The sequence below is a fragment of the Esox lucius genome, chromosome 25 (assembly GCF_011004845.1).
Source record: "Esox lucius isolate fEsoLuc1 chromosome 25, fEsoLuc1.pri, whole genome shotgun sequence".
NCBI classification, from domain to species: domain Eukaryota; kingdom Metazoa; phylum Chordata; class Actinopteri; order Esociformes; family Esocidae; genus Esox; species Esox lucius.
The window spans coordinates 16,664,988-16,690,543 of NC_047593.1; the positions used below are offsets into that span (position 1 = coordinate 16,664,988).

General features: G+C 45.5%; 1 protein-coding gene across 1 annotated transcript in view; it reads right to left on the minus strand.

Annotated features, from left to right (window-relative positions):
• The window catches only part of LOC117594093 (von Willebrand factor A domain-containing protein 7-like), a 56,400-nt gene extending 41,531 nt beyond the window's left edge, over positions 1-14,869 (minus strand). Inside the window, exons 1-14 of the mRNA XM_034290921.1 lie at positions 14,840-14,869; positions 12,633-12,818; positions 12,390-12,526; positions 12,154-12,298; positions 11,740-11,833; positions 11,046-11,177; positions 10,375-10,561; positions 9,686-9,855; positions 9,035-9,147; positions 8,808-8,924; positions 8,465-8,641; positions 7,172-7,304; positions 6,793-6,945; positions 2,150-2,242 (exon numbers count right to left, since the gene is read on the minus strand). Coding sequence (XP_034146812.1) covers positions 2,150-2,242; positions 6,793-6,945; positions 7,172-7,304; positions 8,465-8,641; positions 8,808-8,924; positions 9,035-9,147; positions 9,686-9,855; positions 10,375-10,561; positions 11,046-11,177; positions 11,740-11,833; positions 12,154-12,298; positions 12,390-12,526; positions 12,633-12,818; positions 14,840-14,854 — 1,852 coding nt within the window. The 5' untranslated portion in view covers positions 14,855-14,869. The remainder of the gene's footprint in view (positions 1-2,149; positions 2,243-6,792; positions 6,946-7,171; positions 7,305-8,464; positions 8,642-8,807; positions 8,925-9,034; positions 9,148-9,685; positions 9,856-10,374; positions 10,562-11,045; positions 11,178-11,739; positions 11,834-12,153; positions 12,299-12,389; positions 12,527-12,632; positions 12,819-14,839) is intronic.
• Positions 14,870-25,556: the final 10,687 nt, after the last annotated feature.

Consider the following 25,556-nt stretch of genomic DNA (forward strand, 5'->3'; position numbering starts at 1 on the left):
TAATCTCATTCAGGGCGGATTTGAACTTAGCGGCCGACACTTCCCCGATAGCACTGGGACCCAGACAGGCGTGGACAAGTTCCTCAGCTGAATCACCCTGAAGGGAGAGGTTGATAGTCAAGCAGGAAAGACGGAAAAGTAAATAACCCCCCCTACCCACCCTCAGAGACACACACATTGTTCCCCCCACACACCCTCAGTGACACACACACTGTTCCCCCCACACCCGCACTTACCGTGAGGATGAAGTCTTGTCCCTCTGACTGAGCGATGGCCCGGCACACCTCGGTGACCTTCTGTAGCACTGCTGATTGTGTTATGCTGACATGAGACGAGGCTCCGCCCCCGGTGGGTACAAACGCCCAGGCTCCTCCTGATAGGACCAGGGCCAGAAGGGACACGCCTACAATCGGTGACATCATCTGTGGGGTTGTGGGGGTGCGTGTCGGGGGGAGGGTTGAGAGGGGTTTGGGGTATAAGACAACATCATCAACATCAGTGTCATCTGCTTGTTGAATTATGTGATAACTTGGGAGACTGGAGGGTTGGTGGAATCCCTCGTTTACTGCTAGTCAGATACTTCTATTGGCAAACCAGTTTGATCTGAATGCTTTGTAAATATTTAATGAATACAATGTTTTTTTAAATATACTTTGTTGTCATCTAACATTTGCTGCAACATAATGTTATGATGTCTCCCTTCTGATGTGAAACATCTGCTTTCTGATGTAAAATGACTCATGGATTCGTGACTGTGAAATTGCTAGTTGGAATTAGGAAACCCAGAACATTTCGACTTGCTAATTGGTTGAATGCGGCATGTGATTAACTAGAACCAGGTGGCAAGTTGAGGAGTTTCCTACAACCGACTAGGACATGAACATGGCCTTGGGACAAGGACTGTACCTATTCACAGTCTATTCAGCTGAGAGCTGACTGGGAGATACAGCTCCGGAAAGAATTAACGGACCACTGCACTTTTTCCATTCCTTCCCAAAAATGTCGATAAGGATGGTTTTGAGTGTGGGTTCAAATTAAGAGACCACTACAAATTTAACGCTTCTGTTCCTCACTCAAAACTTTCCTTTTCAACTTTTTTGGAAAGGAAAGAAAAAGATGCAGGGGTCTCTTCATTTTTCCCGGAGCTGTATATGTATACAAGCCAGGATTGTTTTTACGGAGCGTTGATCCTGCTGATCTCGAGATTCCGTCGGTGTATCCTGTCCTAAGAACCAAAACATGTATGAGACTGACCTTCATTTCCTCCTCATTTCAGTGACTAAGATCACAAAAAGAAAAAGGGATTCCAGGACCTGGGGAGGTATATACACGCTAACCAGAAGCTGCTCAGCGGTAGAGGAGTCGGAAGAGGCAGAAAAGAAGGCTGTTCACTTGGGGACAGAGGTGGAGGCAGCAAAGGGAAGCACCACGCCCTGCTGAAGGAGGGTGGAGCAGCCTCCAAAAGTAGGTCCTCCTGAATCTGTTCCCCCACCGGGAGGCCACCGCCAGGACGCAGCATTTGTACGCTGCATTTGTCTGAAGTTATACACAGTGTTAAGCAATAAATCTTTTACTTTTTTTTACAATGAGAATGGGGAGAAACTACTTACTGCAATAAACAATCAATCAATGACCAGAGAGATACCCAGAGGAAACCTCATGTTGGCTTATGGCCTCCCCCTGACATTTACTAACTTACCTGAGTCAGATGACATAACAGGACGGAAAAGGGCTGGTATCATAAAGCTGTCTCAATCAGTGAAATGAAAGGGGTGGGTACCATAAAGCTGTCTCAACCAGTGAGATGAAACGGGCTGGTATTATAAAGCTGTCTCAACCAGTGAGATGAAAAGGGCTGGTATTATAAAGCTGTCTCAACCAGTGAATTCGCCATTGTCCATGCCTTCCAGGATCCCACCAACAACCTCTGACCCTGACACAGTCACCAAGGCAACATCAGACACCTTGACCGAGGCTGGTCCCTTCCTGCCCAACACTGACACCAACAGAATTGCAGGAACACCTGGAAGGAGGAGGAGGTGGAGAGGGGAATAAGGAAGGATGAACTGGAGGATAAAAGTCTGGCTGTGTAGACCCGTGGTTCAATGTCCTTTCTAGAAAGACTTCTTTTTAACAGTGTTGTTGTTACCTGATTCTGGACGTCCAGATATCGGGGCGTATCCTGGATGAGGCCCTCCAAAGGATTCCACAAAATCATGAATAAAGGCAATGGTACTCTGACCTAGAGGGACAGACACATGGACACAGACACGACTCGTTATTTCTCTATATGACTTTGCCAAACCTGTGAACCCAAATTACAATCTAAAAAAAATACATTTTTATCACAAAGTTCAATTCCACCACTTGGTCCACACCCCCTGCTCCGAACATGTTCCTGCGGCCATGGACGGGCTGGAAACCACCAACGTTGAGCATGGTTCTGTGCATTCTGCATGGTTCTGTGCATTCTGCATGGTTTTGCCGTGAGGTTTCAGAAACAGAAGTGCAAGGCCATTTGGTGGACTGGTTGTATGCACATCTGGGACGTGAATGTCCGTAATTCACCACTAGATGGCGGCCATAACTCACCCGTGATCTTCAGTGTGTAGGGCTTCTTGGAGTTCATGTTGATTTCCTATAATCCTGTCTGTTTGTTGGAGGCCAGGCGTATCCTGTATAGGTTTCCCACTTTCTGGACGGTCCGCAGTTTCCCGCTGGCCTCAGTCTCTGTCCTAGTAGAGTGGAGGAGGGAGAATCAGGGTTATCACAGGTTGACAAGGTACAGCACAAAGTCTCACCAGAGGGTGATTTCTAAAAGCTAGCCAGCCTCAGCTCCATATCCCAGCTGGAAATGTATGTGATCTGTCTTTCCACTTTCTAATTTCATCGTACTCCATGAGGTGAACCTGTAACTGAGAACTGACCATCAATCAGTGTGTAGGGGTTGGATGTCTTGAGGGTGAAGGTGAGGCTTTTTCCAGTGATGTAGATGATGATGTTGGTCAGAGACTCATCCAGCTGGAAGGAGAACTTCTCAGCATTTGGCAGGGTTCCTTGCTCGCTGTAGCACTGTCACCTAAGGAGAAGGAGAAATGGACAGAATGAGAAAGTAAGATTGAAGAAAAAAAAAGAGAGAAGATGAGAGAGAAGATTAGTGTGAAGAGCTTATGTTGTTGGGTGTGTTGTTGTGTTGTATTACTGTAGTGTTCAATTATTTCATTGGTCGGCGGGATCTATAAATGGTCCAAAACCCCAGTTCTAATTAATGTAACATCTGCATTTATTAATCCATCACACACTGGGACGTTTTATAGCACATAAACAATTATTTAATGAGATAGAGGGAAAGAGAAAAAAAAGAAATCTTGCTTTTTCTTATTAAACATTTTTAATAAATTGAGGCATGTTTCTCAATGCCGCTTCTAGCCTTTTGGGGGCCCTAAGCTAATTTTGACCTGGGGCCCCCCTCTCCCCAATTGGTCGGGGGCAGCCCTATCTGTTGGAGGTCCCCTATTGGTGGGGGCCTAAGCAACCACATATGTTGATTATGCCTAGTACCCACCCTGGTGTTTGTTAACAACCTTTCATTTGTAACTGATTCCTCTTAATATCAACTTTCACCATTGCTTTTTTCCAAAGGTGTAATATTAAATATTCATGATTGTGATCAGGGAGGCAGATAAGCCAGTGGTTTGTGTGTGGAACCAGTAATGGAAAGGTCCTGAGGTATGGTATTTTAATATAATTGCTCATGTTAGTCAGTCTGGGTAACATTGTCTGCTAAAGGTCATCTGGTAGAATGTTTATTTATTTACATTATTATATTGTATAATGAAAAAAATCAGTGGAGCAACCAATAGTATTACAACAAAATGACTGTAACAATTGGTTTATTTTGAGGTGGGTGGGGCTTGAGTACCTTGATAATTAAATGATGAAGTAGAGCTTTATTTTTAGCTTTTTATTTTCTTTACACAGTGAATCAAACCTGCAGTATGTCTCTTTTGTAGTTGAGCCATGAATTACAGCAATAAAAAAAACTCAACAATACATTAACATAAAACTTCACCAAAACAGAGGGAGTGTGAATTGCAGATGCGGAATCCTATCCAGGCAGTCAGAGGAGCTTGTGCAAAAAAAAGCTGTCTAGAGGACAGTTTGTTTGGCTTCTAGACAGCTGTAGGTCTGTCAAAAGGGGAAGTCAGGCGCATGTTTTAAGAACCAGACCAGTTTGTAATGACAAGGCCCCCGAGGGCTTTGTGGACCTCGGGTAAACACAGTGTCAAATGTTGTTGTGTGTAAGAGCAGCCTGTGTCAGTGCTGTGTTGGTTACATTCCGCACCACCATGGCCATAACTATAGTCAACTTTTGACTATAAGGTATTTATACAATACATTTCACTAGCAATTTCTTTTGAGAACTTCAACGTAACCATATGCTTCTGACCCCTGTAAGGTTTGTTTTGGTATGTGAAAGACGGAATATAGCATGTTCTTTTAAGGTTCCCAGTTCTGTCCCTCTTAAAACATGCATTGTTAGAATAAGTATGCGGGCACTTTCACATTTTTAGACAAACTTAGTATAAATGTATAGGTCTTCCCCGGTGGCGCAGCAGATCAGTAGGTCAGATCAGTAGGTCCCTGGATGGTATAGTGGCAAGGCAGAAACTAGGAGACAGAACCATAGTGGAAGGCTGAGGGTGAGGGAGGGCGGGCCTGAAGAAGGGGCGGTGGAAGGGGCGGAGGAAGGGGCGGTGGAAGGGGCGGCAGAAGTGGTTATGGAAGGCAGGGAATGCAAACACGTCCCGACGTTCATGGCGTTGTCCATCGCCACCAGCTCCACTGTCCGAGAGCAGCAGGAGGCGTTGAAATACGCCGCGACAAACATCTGCTTCAGGTCGGTGTGGGTGAGGCTGCCGACGCCCTGGCGGCTTTTGAGGGTGGCGATGCCCGTGCCGTTGACGCCGTCGGTCAGGTTAGCAGAGAGCTGCCAGAAAGAGGCTTTGCAGAACACCGGGTCGGCCGGACAGTCAACCGCGGAAACATTGACCACCTCACACTGAGGAGGAGTGAAATCTGTCACCTGGAGTGAGAGAGAGAACGAGAGAGAAAGAGGAAACAGAATTACATCATGTTTTATAGCTGCAGTATGACTTCCATGCTGCTCAATATATACTAAAAATTAAATACTGCATCTGTAGACACTTATGTTTTCTCAATCTACTGTTACCTTGGTGACGACAGAGAGGCGCAGGACGACGTAGTTGGAGTCAACAGATCCCGGGGCCACGGCCTCGACGGTCAGGGTGATGTCCGTCCCTGACTCAGTGTTGGCGGGCGCTGTGATGGTCAGATTAGCGGTGGCGTTTCCTCCGGTCCCCACCATGACACTGTTGAAGTTAGCATTTAGCAACATGTTGGAGTGAACAAATTCAGTCAGAAGAGAACAATATCTACCATTGTTGACTCATGTCATGTAGAGTAGAGAATGAACTTGTTTTGATCAATAGGCTTAGATAATCTGGTCCAAGATCTGTTCATGTGGAAATCACCAAATCCTCTGGTCAACAGGTCACCTGAATGAAACAGATCTGGGATCAGGCCAGCTGGGGTCTTTATATTCCTCACATGATTCCTACCTGGTGGGGTAGATCATAGTGAAGTCTTTGTCATTCCTGGCATTGATTTTATAAGTGCCTCCTGTGCTGTCTGTCATGACAACAAATGGAAGAGTGAAGGCCTTACCAGGCTCCATGGTTCTGTCCACCACGGCCTGTGAGGAGGAGAGGACAAGGAGAAGAAGAATTGTTGAGGAGTGGGAAAAACGCTTCACGAAGGTGAAAATGTGCAATTTATTCATGTTGTTGGCCAATTTACAAAAACTGAAACATTTATGTAGCGTTCATTGTCTATTCTTGTCTATTTTTCTTAGTTCTTGTTATTGTCTATATACCAATATGGCCTACTTCAGGATTGAACATTACGTCAGTGTAAACAGGAAGTGTGTCATCTTCACGTACCCTGATGGTGACACTGGAAACGGACATCTGAGTGGTGGACTGTCTCTGGAACAAAGTGGTGGACACCAGGTCAGTCCCATTCACTAGTACCACAAATTCGCCAGCAGGGACCTTGGTTACAGTAACCAGGAAGTCTCCATTGCCCACATCTTCCAAGGTCCCACCAATGACCTCTGACACTGTTACCAAGACAACATTAGACACCTTTACCGAGGCTGGTCCCTTCCTGCCCAACACTGACACCAACAGAATTACAGGAACACCTGGAAGGAGGAGGAGGAGGAGAGAGGAATAAGGAAGGATGAACTGGAGGATAAAAGTCTGGCTGTGTAGACCCGTGGTTCAATGTCCTTTCTAGAAAGACTTCTTTTTAACAGTGTTGTTGTTACCTGATTCTGGACGGCCAGATATCGGGGCGTATCCTGGATGTGGTCCTCCAAAGGATTCCACAAAATCATAAATAAAGGCAATGGTACTCTGACCTAGAGGGACAAACACACACAAAAACACACCGACACAGACACACATAAACAAGCTCACGACTGGTTTTCTAAATTACGTTGCCAAACCTGCGTGCCAATCTTATATACAATATTAACAGTTACAGTATTTTAAACAGCATCTGCAGAAATGTTTCATGGCTGTCCTCTAGTGGTGAATGTGATCTTCAAACGCAGAATAAAAAATAAAAAAACAAGCCGTTTTTAAAAAACTATTTAATTCTGCATGCCGAGGTCACAATTACCACTAGATGGCGGCCATAACTCACCCGTGATCTTCAGTGTGTAGGGCTGGTTGGAGTTCATGTTGATTTCCCATAATCCTGTCTGTTTGTTGGAGGCCAGGCGTATCCGGTAGAGGTTGCCTACTTTCTGGACGGTCCCCAGTTTCCCGCTGGCCTCGGTCTCTGTCTGAGTGACGCCTAGTTGAGTTGAGGAGGGAGAATCAGGGTAATCACAGGTTGACAAGGTACAGCACAAGTTCTCACCAGAGGGTGATTTCTAAAAGCTAGCCAGCCTCAGCTCCATATCCCAGCTGGAAATATATGTGTTCTGTCTTTCCACTTGCTAACTTCTTCCTACTCCATGAGGAGAACCTGTAACTAAGAACTGACCATGGATCAGTGTCTAGGGGTTGGACGTCCTTACCTGCCGGGTTCTTGAGGGTGAAGGCGACGGTATTTCCAGTGATGTAGATGGTGATGTTGGTCAGAGACTCATCCAGCTGGAAGGAGAACGTCTCAGGTTTGCCCGGGTTCCTTGCTCGCTGTAGCACTGTCACCTACGGAAAAGGAGAAATGGACAGAATGAGAAAGTAAGATTGAAGACAAGAAAAAGAGAGAATTTGAAAGAATAGGGCATGTGTTGTTCAGTATGTTGTTGAGCAGTTTTATTATTGATTGTAGCATTTTATTGCAATGTGTAGTGTTTTGCTGAAATGTGTAATTTTTTTATGAAATGTTTCCTTAACTGGAGTCCCCAAAAAGACTGTAAAACAGCTGCAGCTCATCCAGAATGCTGCTGCTAGAATGTTAATCAGGACCAAGAGAACAGAGCACATCACTCCAGTTCTTAAATGAACTGGCTTCCATTAAATTACAGAATAGATTTTGAAATGGTGCTTTTAGTTTATAAATCTCAGGTCAGCTAATAGAGCCCAGAGTCCAAACTAAACATGGAGAAGCTGCGTTTAGCAGTTCTGCTGTACACAACTGGAATAAACTACCAGAAGATCTTAAATGTGCCCCAAACGTATCAACTTTTTAATCCAGGTTAGAAACAGTTTTCACATGCCTATGACTGAGTGCTTTCACTTAACCACACTGTTAGCCTTACAGCTTTTATAGCTTCCTCATGGAATCTACTACTGAATCTACCAATTAGGTTTTAATTTTGTTTTTATTCTGTTTTATTATCATGTTGTTTTATTAGTTTAATTCTAGTATTTGTTTTTATTCTATAGTTTTTATCTTTTTCTTTGTAAAACAAGCTGAATTTCTTCTATGTATGAATTGTGCTATATAAATAAACATATGTGACTTTCAAAATTAAACATTGCAAATTTGGCTTACGTTATAGAAAATCATTACTGACACAATAAGTAGTATTACAGCCAAATTACGATGACAGGCAGTTAATTTTGAGGGGGGTGGGGCTTGAGTACCTTTGACGTTTATTTTCATGTTTACGTTTTTCTTTACACAGTGAATCAACCTGACATCTAGGTCTCTTTTGCAGTTGTGCCTTGTATTACAGCAATAACAGAAATACGCACAAAATACATTAACATAAAACACCAGTCAGCAAACACAATTTAACCGGGAAAAAAAGGTAATTATAGCTTCATAATCAAGGTTTTACTTCAAATGTAAACAATTAGTTGTTGTTTTGAATGATCTCACTTCAACCACTGATCCAAAACAAAATGGCCGACTGACTCACCAGAGCAGAGGTGGATGAGTCAGCAATAATCCCAGTGGCCTGAGGCAAGTTGGCCTTGCTGACCCGAATAGCCTGACCTCCAGACACAAGGGCCAGATCCCTGTAGATGTCAAACATATCAACTGAACGCCTCCTCCTCCTGCGGCTAGCTCCGCCATCAGTTATGAAGAAAGACACCTGGGGAGACAGAGAGACCGTCAATTAGGTTCAAAAACCTGACAAAAAACGGATTATTTGGAAGTGAATAAACTGCATGGGTTTCTCACAGAAATGTTGGTTGCCTCTGAACTGAAAGAACTGGACTTGGTCCTTCTGAACAGGAAGTGTTCAAATAATTACTCACTGTGGACTTGGTGCTTCTGATCAGGGCGACGATGGTGTCCTTTAGTGAAATGTCCTTCGCAGCAACATCAGTGAAAACGTAGATGTGGGATGATGCTGGGGCACCGGTCAGCGCCAACTGTAGAAGGGAGTTGGAGATTAAGGTATTTTAATCAGGCGCACTACATACAAAAAAGGGGGAAAAAAATCGTAATCCTAATTGGAAGACAGCCATGTCAGTCACTGTACCTGCAGTCCTGATAGGCACATCTCTGGTGGGTCTCCACCTCCATGGGCGGTGAGTTTATCAACCTCCGCTTTCATGACGTTAGGGTCTGTCGTTCTTATCAAGGGTCCAAATTCTACATGCAAACACATTTTTGCAAACACATTACTTCATTTAATTCAGAAGATTGCATTACATTGTAAGGGATTCATCAGTTTGAAAGTTATTAGTGCACAGATTCTAAGGGATAAATAAGTAGTGGTATCAAGCCAGCTGCCTTACTCTGCGCATAGAAAGTCCAGCGATATGTTAGCCAGACTGACAAAATATCAAAGCTGAGTCATGAAGAGCATGACCATCTTTCTTCTATACAGAAACACAAATAAAAGATATACACGTAAATACAAAACGCTTTTCCCATTCAAAGTCCTATTTCCCTTATCCTGTTAACCCCAACTGTAAAATGTGTGCCTTGAGAGGTCGGTGAAAAGTCTCCCACAAGGTCACATTTGGCATTTTTGCAGAAATATCACTGGGCCGGATTCAAACCCCTGCTGAGGATTCAAACCCCTGCTGAGGATTCAAACCCATGCTGAGGACCTCCGGTCCAGCCAAACCCGTAACCTCACAGAAGTGTCAGGGAGCTGAGGAGAACACGCTAAACCCAGCCTTACCCGGGTCGTTGAAGGGCACCAGGATGTACAGGGAGGGCTCGTCCTGTGTTCCCTGCGTGCTGTCGATGATCTGGTTGACCATTCGCTCGGCTTCAGCTATGTCATCACTCATGCTCCCAGTGGTGTCGATCACAAAAGCCAAGACTGAGGAACGTGCTACGCCCATAAGGCTGGGGAGGAGAGAGACAGAGAGAGAAAAAGACAGTAGGAGTAAGTAGCTTCCACAGGATATGTATGAGTAATGTTTGGGTAATGTATGCATTTGAAGCAGTATGTGGCTATTGTTTGGAGGGAAAGGGTTTACTATCAAAATAATCTAGCCTCGAGTTTTCTTCAAAATGTCTCAGAAAATGTATAGGAATGTAAATGAGCCGATAGATAGACCTTGACTATCTCTCCACTTGACTTTACAGTTGATAGTCCTTGACTTATCCCTGTTCCCTCCACTTGTCTTTACAATAGATAATCCTTGACATCACTCTCTCCCTGTACTGTAGATAGTCCTTGACTCATCCCCTCTGCCTCCCTGTACTGTAGATAGTCCTTGACTCATCCCCTCTGCCTCTCTGTACTGTAGATAGTCCTTGACTCAACCCTCCCTCCCTGTACTGTAGATAGTCCTTGACTCATCCCCTCTGCCTCTCTGTACTGTAGATAGTCCTTGACTCAACCCCTCCCCCTCTCTGTACCGTAGAAAGTCATTGTCACCGGCGGCACCCCGGATGTCGTCCAACAGCTGCAGGCTGGCGGTGGTAGCCAAGGTAATGGCGGTGTTGTGCAGGGCCTCATTGTCGGGGCGACGCTCATCCTTGCTGATGCCCCCCCAAGGAATCTCCAAGCCGGTCAGGTCTGCAGCGCCTCCATGACTACACTTACCTAGTGGAGAGATGGGATGATGGCTTTCAAAAAGAGACAGTGTGTAGTGTAAATTAGGAGGGTGGCGAGCGTGTTTTCTGTGTGTTGGTTTTACCGTCCAGGTGTTGACCGAAAACCGGTCAAATCTTGAGAATATTGACCAGTCCTGACTTAAAAAAATTAAGCTATGTTTGTGTATTTGTGTGTTTTCATCTGAAGTCCTTACAAGGATAATAAAACATGATGAATCTGTCCTCATTTAGACCAGGACAAATTCAATTTCCGGTTCAGGGGTTTACAAACAACTTGGGTTCAGTAAAATTGAGGTTAATTTTCAAATGTAGGCATTGTGTTTAGGGTTGGTAAATAGGGCTAGTTTATGTTTTGGCATGAATGTTACAAAATTGAGGTTTGGTTTAGGCTTGGGTTAGGCTTGGGTTTAGGGAACATGGATTTTTTTGTATTCTGATCCCCACAATGTAAATACAAAGCTGTGTGTGCGTACCATTAGGCTTGAATTTGGAGGAGATCCCCATGTATCCTGACGTGAGTTTCTTCTTTCTGAGGATGTCAGGTAAGAGGGAGTTGGGACAGAACCCACCATTGGTGCAGTCCTTACAGGTTGGAGTCTTGAAATCTACACAAAACAGCACGTTCAAGTATAAGAAAGACCAAAAAACTCAAACTTCCACAGTTAAGAGAAAGGAAGAAATTCACACATTTGGTAAGAGTGGTCTGGAACTTATGCACAGTACTGTACACACACACACACACACACACACACACTCTCTCTGTCTACTAAATTATTCCTGCAAATGTTATATCCCATCAATCTGTATCATTGTTCTCATCCCATTGTTGTGTGTGTGTGTTACATCCGTGTGTGTGTGATGTGTGTGTCCCTCCGTGTCTGCTTGTCAACTGCTTTGTCACTTCTCCTTCATCTGTTTTTGTTCCTTGCCATCCGTGCACACACACACACATACACACACACACAAACACACACACACACACACAAACACACACACACATACACACACACACACACATACACACACACACACAAACACACACACACACACAAACACACACACACACATACACACACACACAAACACACACACACATATACACACACACACAAACACACACACACACACATGCACACACACACACACACACAGATTGGCATGTCTTACCCGCTAGGTTTTCCAGTGGGAGGTCGGGGCGTAATAAGTTGATATATGGTTGGGTGTAGCCCAGATCTACCCAGTTACTGTGGCTGTAGAAGTCCTGGGAAACACATTGGTTTATCACACACTGCGATTAACACAGTACACCCAGTATCCATACATTTCTCCTGCTATCTTCTCATTCCGTGCCATTCTTCCTTACATTTGAATTGTTAACGGACACTCTGATCCAGAATGACTTGTGTCAGTAGTTAAAGGTAAGTGCCTTGATCATGGGCACAATGACATATTTTCTACTTTTAAGTTTGGGGTTTCTGACCAGTGGCTTTTAACCAATACGCTGCCACCTCATCTTCCCTTTCTCTCCCTCTTCTCTCTGTCTCTCCCCCCTTCTCTCCCTCCCTCCCTCCCCTTCCTTACCTGGAGTGTATGTAACACCCTCCCCAGAGTCTCTCTGGCAGCTTGGAAGTTCTTAGCGCGTACAATAACCTTGATGCTGTAAACCTCACTGGTGATCAGGTTTCGGCCCTGAGCGAACAGCTCTGAGTTGAAGTGATGCTGTGGGCTGTTGTGAGAAGGATTCAAATAAGAGTCATTTAAATTAAATTCTTCAATTTGACATTAAGAACCTCCTTCTGCGTAAATTCGTCGCCGACCTGTCCACAAAGTCTCGGTCCACTAGGGGGTGCTGTTCATAAATCTCATTCAGGGAGGATTTGAACTTAGCGGCAGACACTTCCCCGATAGCAGTGGGACCCAGACAGGCGTGGACAATTTCCTCAACTGAATCACCCTGAAGGGAGAGGTTGATAGTCAAGCAGGAATGATGGAAAAGTAAATAACCCCCCCACCACTACTCTCAGAGACACACACACTGTGCCCCCCACACCCGCACTTACCGGATGGATGAAGTCTTGTCCCTCTAACTGAGCGATGGCCCGGCACACCTCGGTGACCTTCTTTAGCACTGCTGATTGTGTTATGCTGACATGAGACGAGGCTCCGCCCCCGGTGGGTACAAACGCCCAGGCTCCTCCTGATAGGACCAGGGCCAGAAGGGACACGCCTACAATCGATGACATCATCTGTGGGGGTGTGGGGGTGCGTGTCGGGGGAGGGTTGAAAGGGACAACAGTGTCACCTGCTTGCTGAAATATGTGATAATTTGGGAGACTGGAGGGTTAGTGGAAGCCCTCGTTTAATGGTAGTCAGATACTTTTATTAGCAAACCAGTTTGATCTGAATGCTTTGTAAATATTATTATATTAAATATACTTTGTTGTCATCCAACATTTTAAGCATGTGTTTCTATGTTTATTCTCTAATTGTATTCGACCTCAGTCAGAATAACTATGTATCTTTCAACACTCAACCGCAACATAATGTTATGTTGTCTCCTTTCTGATGTGAAACATCTGCTTTCTGATGTAAATGACTCATGGATTTGTGCGACTGAGACATTCACATGCTAGTTGGAACCAAGCGTGCCGCATAAGCCCTGAAAAGTGAAGCCAAAACGTCTCGATCGCCCCCTGGTGAGTGGTCCCAGTATAGGTCATAAACCCCGCCCTCCCCATGTTATTCAATGGGACGCGAGACCAACTAAACAATTAAATTACCCTTCAAATATCTTTTTTCCGAAGCTGGTTTCTGTCATTTACTGTAGTTTGTATCACGCTAATGTAAATTCCAGAGTTTGTTTTTAAAATAAGTTGGTTTTTAGTTAGTTATTTAATGCTCTAAAAACGGTGGTGTGACGTCGTGATTCACAGCTGTGATTGACAGCTATCTGAGCCGAGGAGCCACTGAAGCGCCATCAGGCTTTTTTCGCGATCTTCGGGGGACTGAGGAGATTGGTGCTTTACATTTAATCTCTAAATTCCTATAATTGATAGAATTTCACACGGACATAATGGGTTGTTCTGCAGTACATTGTGCTGAATTTTTTTCGGTAAGTTAAATTTATAAGCTATTTAATTAGTAAATAAATGTAATGGGCCAGCTAACGTTAGCTAAAAGACAACAAGCCTCGTTAATAGCCATGTTAATAGCTAGCAGGTGATCGTTAGCTAGAAGTTACCAATAATTTTTGTATTAGGCCTATTCTAAATTAAGGTTAAACATGATGTAAGTTAGGCTATAACATATCGTCTAGGTTTAACAAGCAAAGGTTGTACTGTACTTGGACATTTGCGATTGATTACGGTATACGCATTCTGCGAGGGAGAGTGAGGGCGGGGCACAGGGGTGGGCCGTTGATTTCGCGGCTTTACGGCTTTACTTCCAGCTCGCTACTGCGCATAACTACTGCGCAGAACTGGTCCCAAGATCGCTATCTGCGCAGACGCAAGTCCAAGATGTCAGCGCCGTATCGGGACACTGGCGGCTTCAGTTTTCACCAATGGAAAAGAGCGAAAGGGCGTCGTCCATTTTTTTTTACAGTCTATGGTTGGAACTAGGAAACTCATTTCTACTTGCTTATTGGTGGAATGCGGCATTTGATTAACTAGTATTAGTAGTGGTATTGCCAAGTTCACTTTAGTATGTTAGACTATATTTGTGACTAAGATGAAATGTATTTTGGTAATGTACACATCTATAAAATGTGTTTCAACACCTAAATGTGATATAATCAATATGTCGGTAAATACATTTCATCATTTTACTTTCACAGGACCTGGAAAATGCATTTTAAAATAGGCTTCAAAATAAATGTTGTTGTGTATTTTCTATAATACATTACAATTTTAACGAGAGCATTGTTGACAGTGAAATACATTTGTACAAAACTGAAATGTATTTATACATTTTCAAATACATTTCGGAATAATAGCTGAAATGTATTTTGAATATAGTTCAATGTTTTTATACATTTTTAAATACGTTTCAGAATAAACGGTGAAATAAATGTTGATACCTGAAATGTATTTTGAATAAAGAAGAATGTGTGCATACATTTTTAAATACATTTCTGAATAAAATGTGAAATACATTTTGGCACCTGAAATTTCTTTTGAATTAAGTTAAATGTATTTGACATATATTCAGCATAAATTCTACATACATTATGCATAGCAAAAATATATTTATTTTCCGTATGGGTTACCTTGTTTTGTTGCATTAACTTCCTTCAAACCCTTCTCTCTCAAGGACCACTTCTCACTTTTCTTTAATTTCACAGGACCTGGAAAATGCATTTTAATATAGGCTTCAAAATAAATGTTGTCATCTATTTTCTATAATACATTACAATTGTAATGAGAGCATTGTTGACAGTGAAATATATTTGGACAAAACTGAAATGTATTCATACATTTTCGAATACATTTCATTAATAATAGCTGAAATGTATTTTGAATATAGTTAAATGTATTTTTATTTTTAAATACATTTCAGAATAAAAGGTGAAATACCTTTTGAAACCTGAAATGTATTTTGAATAAAGAAGAATGTGTGTATACATTTTTAAATACATTTCAGAATAAAAGGTGAAATACATTTTTATACCTGAAATGTATTTTGAATTAAGTTAAATGTAATTGACAAATATTCAGCATACATTCAACATAGCAAAAATAGATTTATTTTCCATATGGGTTACCTTGTTTTGTTGCATTCACTTCCTTCAAACCCTTCTATCTCAAGGACCACTTCTCACTTTTCTTTGAAATTCTTTCTATACTGCCCCTTCTTCTTTGCTTGATCCTCCCCTAAAACCAATGAAACCGGAGATGATGAAAATCTCTCTGAAACCGGGCAACAATTGGAAGTCTACAAGGAGGAGAATGAAGAGCCTGCCAAAGAGGAAGCAGGTGAGACGAGCTGAGGAGGAACAACAGGAAAGGTGGTGTTTTGAACCTGCGACCCGGTTAGTACTTGGATGGGAGACCGCCTTGGAATACCAGGTGCTGCAAGCCATTTTTAAATACATTTCAGAATAAAAGGTGAAATACATTTGGACAAAACTGAAATGTATTTATATATTTTCAAATACATTTCGGAATAATAGCTGAAATGTATTTTGAATATAGTTAAATGTTTTTATACATTTTTAAATACATTTCAGAATAAAAGGTGAAATAAATGTTGATACCTGAAATGTATTTTGAATAAAGAAGAATGTGTGCATACATTTTTAAATACATTTCTGAATAAAATGTGAAATACATTTTGGCACCTGAAATTTCTTTTGAATTAAGTTAAATGTATTTGACATATATTCAGCATAAATTCTACATACATTATGCATAGCAAAAATATATTTATTTTCCGTATGGGTTACCTTGTTTTGTTGCATTAACTTCCTTCAAACCCTTCTCTCTCAAGGACCACTTCTCACTTTTCTTTATTTTCACAGGACCTGGAAAATGCATTTTAATATAGGCTTCAAAATAAATGTTGTCATCTATTTTCTATAATACATTACAATTGTAATGAGAACATTGTTGACAGTGAAATATATTTGGACAAAACTTAAATGTATTTATTTTCGAATACATTTCATTAATAATAGCTGAAATGTATTTTGAATATAGTTAAATGTATTTTTATTTTTAAATACATTTTAGAATAAAAGGTGAAATACCTTTTGAAACCTGAAATGTATTTTGAATAAAGAAGAAAGTGTGTATTCATTTTTAAATCCATTTCAGAATAAAAGGTGAAATACATTTTTATACCTGAAATGTATTTTGAATTAAGTTAAATGTATTTGACATATATTCAGCATACATTCTACATAGCAAAAATAGATTTATGTTTTCAAACCCTTCTATCTCAAGGACCACTTCTCACTTTTCTTTGAAATTCTTCTTTTCTTTGAAATTCACTTTTCTTTGAAAGCCCCTTCTTCTTTGCTTGCTCCTCCCCTAACACCAATGAAAGCGGAACTGCTGAAAATCTCTCTGAAACCGGGCAACAATTGGAAGTCTACAAAGAGGAGAATGAAGAGCCTGCCAAAGAGGAAGCAGTTGAGACGAGCTGAGAAGGAACAAAAGGTGGTGTTTTGAACCTGCGACCTTATGTCCCTCAATCAGGAGCGCTAACCACTACACTAAACCAGATTTGGGGGATAAGAGAGGCAAGTAGTGGTATTGCCATGATACATTTCAGAATAAAAGGTGAAATACATTTTGATACCTGAAATGTATTTTGAATAAAGAAGAATGTGTGCATACATTTGTAAATACATTTGTAAAATGTATTTTGAATTAAGTTAAATGTATTTGACATATATTCAGCATAAATTCTACATACATTATGCATAGCAAAAATATATTTCAAATATATTACTTTTCCGTATGGGTTACCTTGTTTTGTTGTATTAACTTCCTTCAAACCCTTCTCTCTCAAGGACCACTTTTCACTTTTCTTAGAAATTCTTTCTATTCTGCCCCTTCTTCTTCGCTTGCTCCTCCTGTAGACTGTAGATACTCATTTCTGAATATCTGGTTGTCATATGTGGTGGTCAGTGTGTGACAGTATTCCCTTGGGGAGAAACAAGAGGTTTATCACTTCTCCAGCTAGATCACTGACACATTGTACTTATTCCATGTCTATACTGACAGTGGAGCATGCCTTTTCGTGTTTATTCAGAGGTAAGTAATTTGTCATCTTCTCCCAGGTCCGCTGTGTTCAGCCCAGACCTCTGTGTTCTTCCTCAACCTGTTCGTTTCTGCTTTTCTGCTGGCAGCCATTTCTCTGGACCGCTGTCTGCTGGTGGCCATGCCAGTCTGGAGCCAGAACCACCGCTCTGTCAGCGGCGCCTGGAAGGTGGAGTCACATCTCATTTTATTATAAAAAAATGAATCCTTGTGGCAGCGCTTCGTAAATGACACTACCCAACACAGCATAATGAAGCACAGGACAGTATGTTATTAGAAGTGTATCAGCTGTTGTGTCCTAACTATCTTTTTCTGACACAGAGGCAGTTAAATAGTCTGAAAAACATTACGGGTGGAGAGTGTAAACAGTCAAAACAATACAAAGAAACTATCAGAATAACGGCACAATACCATCTATAACCAGACCATCTTGCTTCTAAACAAGCTATTGCCTGCAATCAATCAATCAATCAAATGTATTTAAAAAGCCCTGTTTACAACAGCAGTTGTCACAAAGTGCTTTACAGAGACACCTGGCCTTAAACCCCAAGGAGCAAACAACAGTAGTGTTGAATTTCAGTGGCTAGGAAAAACTCCCTAAGAAGGTCGAATTTTAGGAAGAAACCTAGAGAGGACCCAGGCTCAGACGGGTGACCAGTCCTCTTCTGGCTGTGCCGTGTGAGATATTAAGAGTCCAATTGGAATAATGAATACATTGCTCTGGGCTAAATCCAGAGTCTATTTGATTTTAGACTAGGTCAGAAGTATGACCAGGTGGACAAGGACAAGGACAGGGACAGCAACGGGCCCCCCAAACCAGGTAATCCGCAGGTGTGGACCAGGACCTCATCTCCTAAAATTTAAAACTGGAGGAGACTGAGAAAAGTTAGTAGTGCATTCCTCATATCCCCCAGCACAATAATATAGCAGCGTAACACCTTGGAACTGAGACGGGGGGGTCCAGTGACACTGTGGCCCTACCAGGGGGAGGCCCTCGGACAGGGCCCAACAGGCAGAAAATCAATCCACCCACATTGCCAGGCATCAACCAAAGGGACACCCACCAACCCAACCCCCCTGAATGAGGGCCGAGTATTGCCAGCAGCGTACAGCCCAATTGCACAAGTGCGCAACAGAGAGTCAACAACAAGTCAGTGACTCTTCCCCTGAAAGGCATTGGAGGGAGGGCATCCCCGTGGTGACGAGAGCCCAATCTAGTCTAGAAGTAACAAAAGCATGGATACATTTTTCTGCATCAGTTTTTGATAGAAAGTTTCATATTTTTGCAATGTTTCGAAGATGAAAATAAGCAATTCTTGAAACATATTTTATATGTTCTTCAAAGGAGTGGTCAGGGTCATGGGTAACGCCAAGGTTTTTTACAGTTTTTTGGGATACGACCATGCAGCCGTCGAGGTTCACAGTGAGATCTGCAAACAACGCTCTTTGTTTTTTGAGTCCTAAAACAAGCATTTCTGTTTTATTTGAGTTTAAGAGCAAGAAATTCTCTGCCATCCACTTCCTAATATCTGAAACGCATGCTTCCAAAGTAGCTATTTTAGGGGCTTCTCCATGCTTCATTGAAATATATAACTGTGTGTCATCAGCATAACAGTGAAAGTTAATATTGTGATTTCGGATTACATCGCCCAGAGGGAGCATATATAGTGAGAACAATAATGGGCCCAGAACCGAGCCTTGAGGAACTCCAAAGCATACCTTTGACTTGTCAGAGGATATGCCATCCACACTAACGAACTGATATCTTTCAGATAAATAAGATTTAAACCAGGCTGGAACATGTCCACGTAGCCCAATATGGGTTTCCAGTCTCTCTAAGAGAAGGGAGTGATCAATATAAATAATAAATGTTATTTGTCTTTAGGAAGGCATTCAGTAGTTGGGAAACACATTTTTCTAAGATTTTTGAGAGGAACGGGAGGTTCGATATTGGCCTATAATTGTTTAATATGTCTGGATCCAGATTAGATTTTTTTAGAAGAGGCTTAATTTTCACTATTTTTTGTGAGTTTTGTACACATCCGGAGGAAAGGGAGCAATTTATTATGTTCAGCATTGGCTGACCTAGCACAGGAAATAGCTCCTTAAGTAATTTTGTTAGAATCGGGTCTAGCTGAGAGTTTGTGGGTTTAGAACTCATTACAAATTTTGTAAATGGGTCGAGCGATACAGTATCAAAAAATTCAAGTGTCCCCATTGTCCCCATTGACCATTTACTATTTAAAGAGTCAGTTATTTGTTTTCTAATGGTGACAATCTTTTCATCAAAGTAGTTTATGTATTCATTACAACTAAAGTGAAGACCCATGTCACGGCTTCGGGGGTTGAGAGGAGCAAGGAGGAACCGGAGAAGGCGTGATGGAATGAAGGTTTAATGTTTCTCAGCGAGAGAAATCAGTACAGGTATATAACAAAGCGTTGAACAGCTCTTCCATTTAGTAGAGACAATTACACACAAAGACAGGGGGAGCAGAGGGAACATATATACCGGGGGAAACAGCGATGATGAGGAACAGGTGCACAAACGAGACACAGGTGAAATGTATGATGAAGACGGTGGCGTCAGAAAGCAGGTGACGTCGACCGCTGGGGCCCGCCCGCTGCAGGGGGAGGTGAACCAGCAGAGGTCGCAGTTGTCACAGTACCCCCCCCCTGACGCGCGGCCCCAGCCGCGCGACGACACCGGCCTCGGGGCCGACCCGGGGGGCGCGGAGCAGGGCGGTCCGGCCGACGCTGATGGAAGTCGCGGACAAGGACGGGAGCCAGGACGTCCTTCACCGGAACCCAGCTCCGCTCCTCCGGGCCGTACCCCTCCCACTCCACGAGGTACTGGAGGCCCCCCGCCCGGCGCCTCGAGTCGATGATGGAGCGGACAGAGTACGCCGGGGCCCCCTCGATGTCCAGAGGGGGAGGGGGCACCTCCCGCACCTCACACCCCTGGAGGGGACCATCCACCACCGGCCTGAGGAGAGACACGTGAAACGAGGGGTTAATACGGTAGTCGGGGGGAAGGCGTAACCGATATGTTACCTCGTTGACTCTCCTCAGGACTTTAAAAGGCCCCACAAACCGCGGGGCCAGCTTCCGGCAGGGCAGGCGGAGGGGCAGGTCCCTGGACGAGAGCCAGACCCGGTCGCCCGGCCGATACACCGGGGCCTCCCCGCGGTGGCGGTCTGCATAGGTCTTTTGACGGCGGACAGCGAGCCGGAGGCGGGATTGTACTGCCTCCCATGTGCCCGCTGCCCGCCGGAACCAGTCGTCCACCGCAGGGGTACCGGTCTGGCTCGGCGTCCACGGCGCCAGGACCGGCTGGTAGCCCAGGACGCACTGGAACGGCGTCACGCCCGTGGAGGAGTGGTGCAGAGAATTCAGTGCGTATTCTGCCCACGGCAGAAACTCTGCCCACTCCCCCGGCCGGTCCTGGCAGTAGGACCGGAGGAACCTACCCACTTCTTGATTGACCCGTTCCACCTGCCCGTTGGACTGGGGATGGTAGCCCGAGGTCAGGCTGACCGAGATCCCCAGGTGCTGCATAAATGCCTTCCACACCCTAGACGTGAATTGGGGACCCCGGTCAGACACGATGTCCTCGGGCACCCCATAGTGCCGGAAGACGTGTGTGAACAGGGCCTCCGCGGTCTGTAGGGCAGTAGGAAGGCCGGGCAGAGGCAAGAGGCGGCAGGACTTCGAGAACCGATCCACAACGACCAGGATGGTGGTATGGCCCTGGGAAGGGGGGAGATCCGTCAAGAAATCAACAGAAATGTGGGACCATGGTCGTTGTGGAATGGGCAAGGGGTGCAACTTGCCCACAGGTAGGTGCCGGGGTGCCTTACTCTGGGCACACACCGAGCAGGAAGAGACGTATACCCTCACGTCCTTGGCTAAAGTGGGCCACCAGTACTTACCGGCCAGGGCGCGCACTGTTGGCCCGATGCCAGGATGACCGGAGGAGGGAGATGTATGCGCCCAGTAGATGAGGCGGTCGCGGACAGACGCCGGCACATACGTACGGCCCTCAGGGCATGTGGGCGGAGAGGGCTCGTCGCGCTGCGCTCCGGCGATGTCCGCGTCCAGTTCCCATACCACCGGTGCCACGATGCATGACTCCGGGAGCACGGGAGCATCATCCACTGGCCTCTCCCCCGTGTCATGCTGGCGGGACAGCGCGTCAGCCCCGACGTTCTTACTCCCCGGCCTGTAGGTGAGAGTAAACACAAACCGGGTGAAGAACATAGCCCACCTTGCCTGGCGAGGGGTCAGCCTCCTCGCTGCCCGCATGTACTCCAGGTTCCGGTGGTCAGTCCAGACGAGGAAAGGGTGTTTAGCCCCCTCTAACCAGTGCCTCCACGCCGACAGAGCTCGAACCACGGCCAGCAGCTCACGATCACCAATGTCGTAGTTCCGCTCCGCCGCACTGAGCTTCTGGGAGAAGAAGGCACAGGGACGGAGCGTGTTACGACACCCCGTCCGTTGGGAGAGGATGGCACCGAGCCCACAATCGGACGCGTCCACCTCCACGATGAACTGGAGCGACGGGTCGGGATGGGCCAGGACCGGAGCGGTGGTGAAACGGTGTTTCAGTTCCACAAACGCCCGCTCCGCGTCCACGGTCCACCGCAACCGGGTCGCCCCCCCCTTCAGAAGGGAGGTGATCGGAGCCGCGACCTGGCTAAAGCCCCGGATAAACCTCCTATAGTAATTAGAGAAGCCTAAGAAACGTTGCACGTCCTTAACCGTGGTTGGGGTCGGCCAATTACGCACGGCGTCAATGTGAGGCTCCTCCATAGCCACACCTGTGCTGGAAAAGCGATATCCCAGGAAGGACACAGACGACTGGAAAAACAGACACTTCTCGGCTTTCACGTACAGGTCATGCTCCAGCAGTCGAGCCAGCACTCTGCGCACTAACGAGACATGTTTGGCGCGGGTGGCAGTGAATATCAAGATGTCATCAATATACACTACCACTCCTTCGCACAACAAGTCCCGGAATACGTCGTTGACGAATGACTGGAAGACTGAAGGAGCATTCATCAACCCGTACGGCATCACTAAATACTCGTAATGGCCAGACGTGGTACTAAAAGCGGTTTTCCACTCGTCTCCTTCCCGGATACGCACCAGGTTATAGGCACTCCTGAGGTCTAATTTAGTGAAAAAGCGGGCCCCGTGCATCCTCTCCACCTCCGCAGAGATCAAAGGGAGAGGGTAGCGGAACGGAATGGTGATCTTGTTCAGCGCCCGGTAATCGATGCACGGGCGCAAACCACCATCCTTCTTTTTCACAAAAAAGAAACTCGAGGAGACCTGTGACTTGGAGGGCCTGATGTAGCCCTGTTCCAACGCTTCCGTAACGTAGGCGTTCATAGTCTCCGTTTCGGTGCGGGACAGTGGATACACGTGACCCTTCGGGAGTGCGGCTCCATCAACGAGGTCTATCGCACAATCCCCCAGCCGGTGTGGTGGCAACACAGCAGCCTTGGCTTTGGAGAAAACCGTAGCCAAGTCCCTGTATTCGGGGGGAATGGGCACGGCGGGCGCACTGTCTGGACTTTCCACCGAGGTCGAGCCAACGGAAACACCCAAACACCTACCCTGGCACTTCCGCGACCACCCCGACAGACGTCGACTAGACCAGGAGATGAAGGGGTCGTGTAGGGACAACCAGGGGAAACCTAAAACGACTGGGAACGTGGGTGAGTCGATGATGTGAAATGAAATGGTTTCGCTGTGTCGGCTGTCGGTAATCAGGAGGAGGGGAACAGTGCAACTCGTGACCAGACCTGACCCTAGTGGCCGGCTGTCTAAAGCTCTCACGGGCAGGGGGGTGGCGAGGACCTGGAGGGGTATGCGTGACCGCAGGGCAAAAGACCTATCCATGAAATTCCCAGCTGCGCCTTAGTCTACCAGCGCCTTACACCGGGAAATCAGCGGAAAGCCGGGGAACCTAACAGGAACAGTGCACATAGAGAGGGAAGAGGTTAGTGGCGAATGTGCATGTGCTACCTGGGGTGACGCGGAAGTGCCATGCCTGTCGCCTCTCGACTCAGGGAGGGAGGTGCGGTGTGGTGCAGTAGTACGGCCTCGTCGCCCCTTGGAGGCACTCCGCACCTGCCCTCCCCGACATCTGCCCGGCAGTGCAGCCGTCCCCAATTCCATGGGGACGGCGGTGTCAGGTTGGCAGGGTGGAACGGACGGGCCTCTTCCGGGACGTCCTCGGGCAGCCAGCAGGTTGTCAAGACGGATGGACATGTCAACCAGCTGATCGAAGGAGAGGGACACGTCTCGACAAGCCAGCTCCCTCCGGACGTCCTCGCGAAGGCTGCAACGGTAATGGTCGATTTGAGCCCGTTCGTTCCACCCTGATCCCGCTGCCAGGGTCCGGAACTCCAGTGCGAACTCCTGCGCCGACCTCGTCCCCTGCCGTAGGTGGAACAGCCGTTCACCCGCCTCTCTTCCTTCGTGTGGATGGTCGAACACGGCTCGGAAGCGGCGGGTGAACTCGGCGTAGCTGCCCTGGGTGGGCTGCTCGGTGTTCCAGACGGCGGTGGCCCACTCCAGGGCTTTTCCGGACAGGCAGGAGACGAGCGAGGTGATCTTCTGTGCCTCGGTCGGCGCAGGGTGCATCGCCTGGAGCGCGATGTCCAGCTGTAGAAGGAATCCCTGGCAGCGGTCCGCCGCCCCGTCGAAATCCCTGGGTAAGGGGAGATGCAGTGCCCCCATGCTCGGCGGCACGGCAGGGGCAGGTGGAGAAACGGCCGGTGCTGCGGGGGTCTGCTGGCTCAGCTCTAGGCGCTGCACCGCTTTTAAGACATTGTCCATTGCAGCGCCTAGGCTGGCCAGCATCGTTGAATGTACCTGGACCGCCTCCGCAACACCGACCTCGCCTGTGGCTCCCGTGGGCTCCATATCCTTGCTGTTGTATATTTGGTGTGTAATTCTGTCACGGCTTCGGGGGTTGAGAGGAGCAAGGAGGAACCGGAGAAGGCGTGATGGAATGAAGGTTTAATGTTTCTCAGCGAGAGAAATCAGTACAGGTATATAACAAAGCGTTGAACAGCTCTTCCATTTAGTAGAGACAATTACACACAAAGACAGGGGGAGCAGAGGGAACATATATACCGGGGGAAACAGCGATGATGAGGAACAGGTGCACAAACGAGACACAGGTGAAATGTATGATGAAGACGGTGGCGTCAGAAAGCAGGTGACGTCGACCGCTGGGGCCCGCCCGCTGCAGGGGGAGGTGAACCAGCAGAGGTCGCAGTTGTCACAACCCACTTCACTTGCTAAGCTTTGCTTTTTTGTTAACTTTGCAACTGTATCAAAGATAAAATTTGGATTGTTTTTGTTCGCCTCAATCAGGTTGAAGAAATAAGCTGATCGAGCAGACGTGAGTGATTTTCGGTATTGTAGTGTACTGTCTATCCAGGCTAGTCTAAATACTTCCAACTTGGTGGAGCGCCACTTTCGCAAACATTTTCTGGAGGGTTGCTTAAGTGCTCTAGTATTGTCTGTGTACCAGGGAGCAAGTTTGTTGTTGCGTATTTCTTTTGTTTTTAGTGGTGCAACTGTGTCTAATGTATTTCGCAGTATTGAGTTGAGATCCTCGATTTGATCATTTACAGATTTATTTACTCTGTCGTCAGTGAGCAAACTTGTAAGAATATCAAGTAATTTATTTGTGACAGGACTAAATCTAAGGTATGATTGTGGCAATGTGTTGGACCTGAGACATGTTGGATGAAACCCATTGAGTCAATTATGACTTCAAAGGCTTTTTGAAGAGGATCATTGGACTTTTCCATATGAAGGTTGAAATTGGCAAAAATTAGAATACTATCTGCCATGACTACAAGGTTAGACAAGAATTCTGGAAACTCATTGAGGAACATTGTGTATGGCCCGGGGGGCCTATAAATAGTAGCTATGTAAAACGATTTATTGGCCTGGTTGAAAGAATGAAACTCAGTGATATGTTTGAGAGTAAATTTATATTTACTGTCATAAATTTTAGCAACACCCCCTACTTTTCAGGACGCTCAAGGGATATGATCACTAGTATAACCAGGAGGAGAGGCCTCATTTAAGGCAATGAATTCATTAGGCTTTAGCCACGTTTCACATAAACCAATAGCATTTAGTTTATGATCAGAGATTAATTCATTTACTGCAACTGCCTTTGGAGCAAGGGAT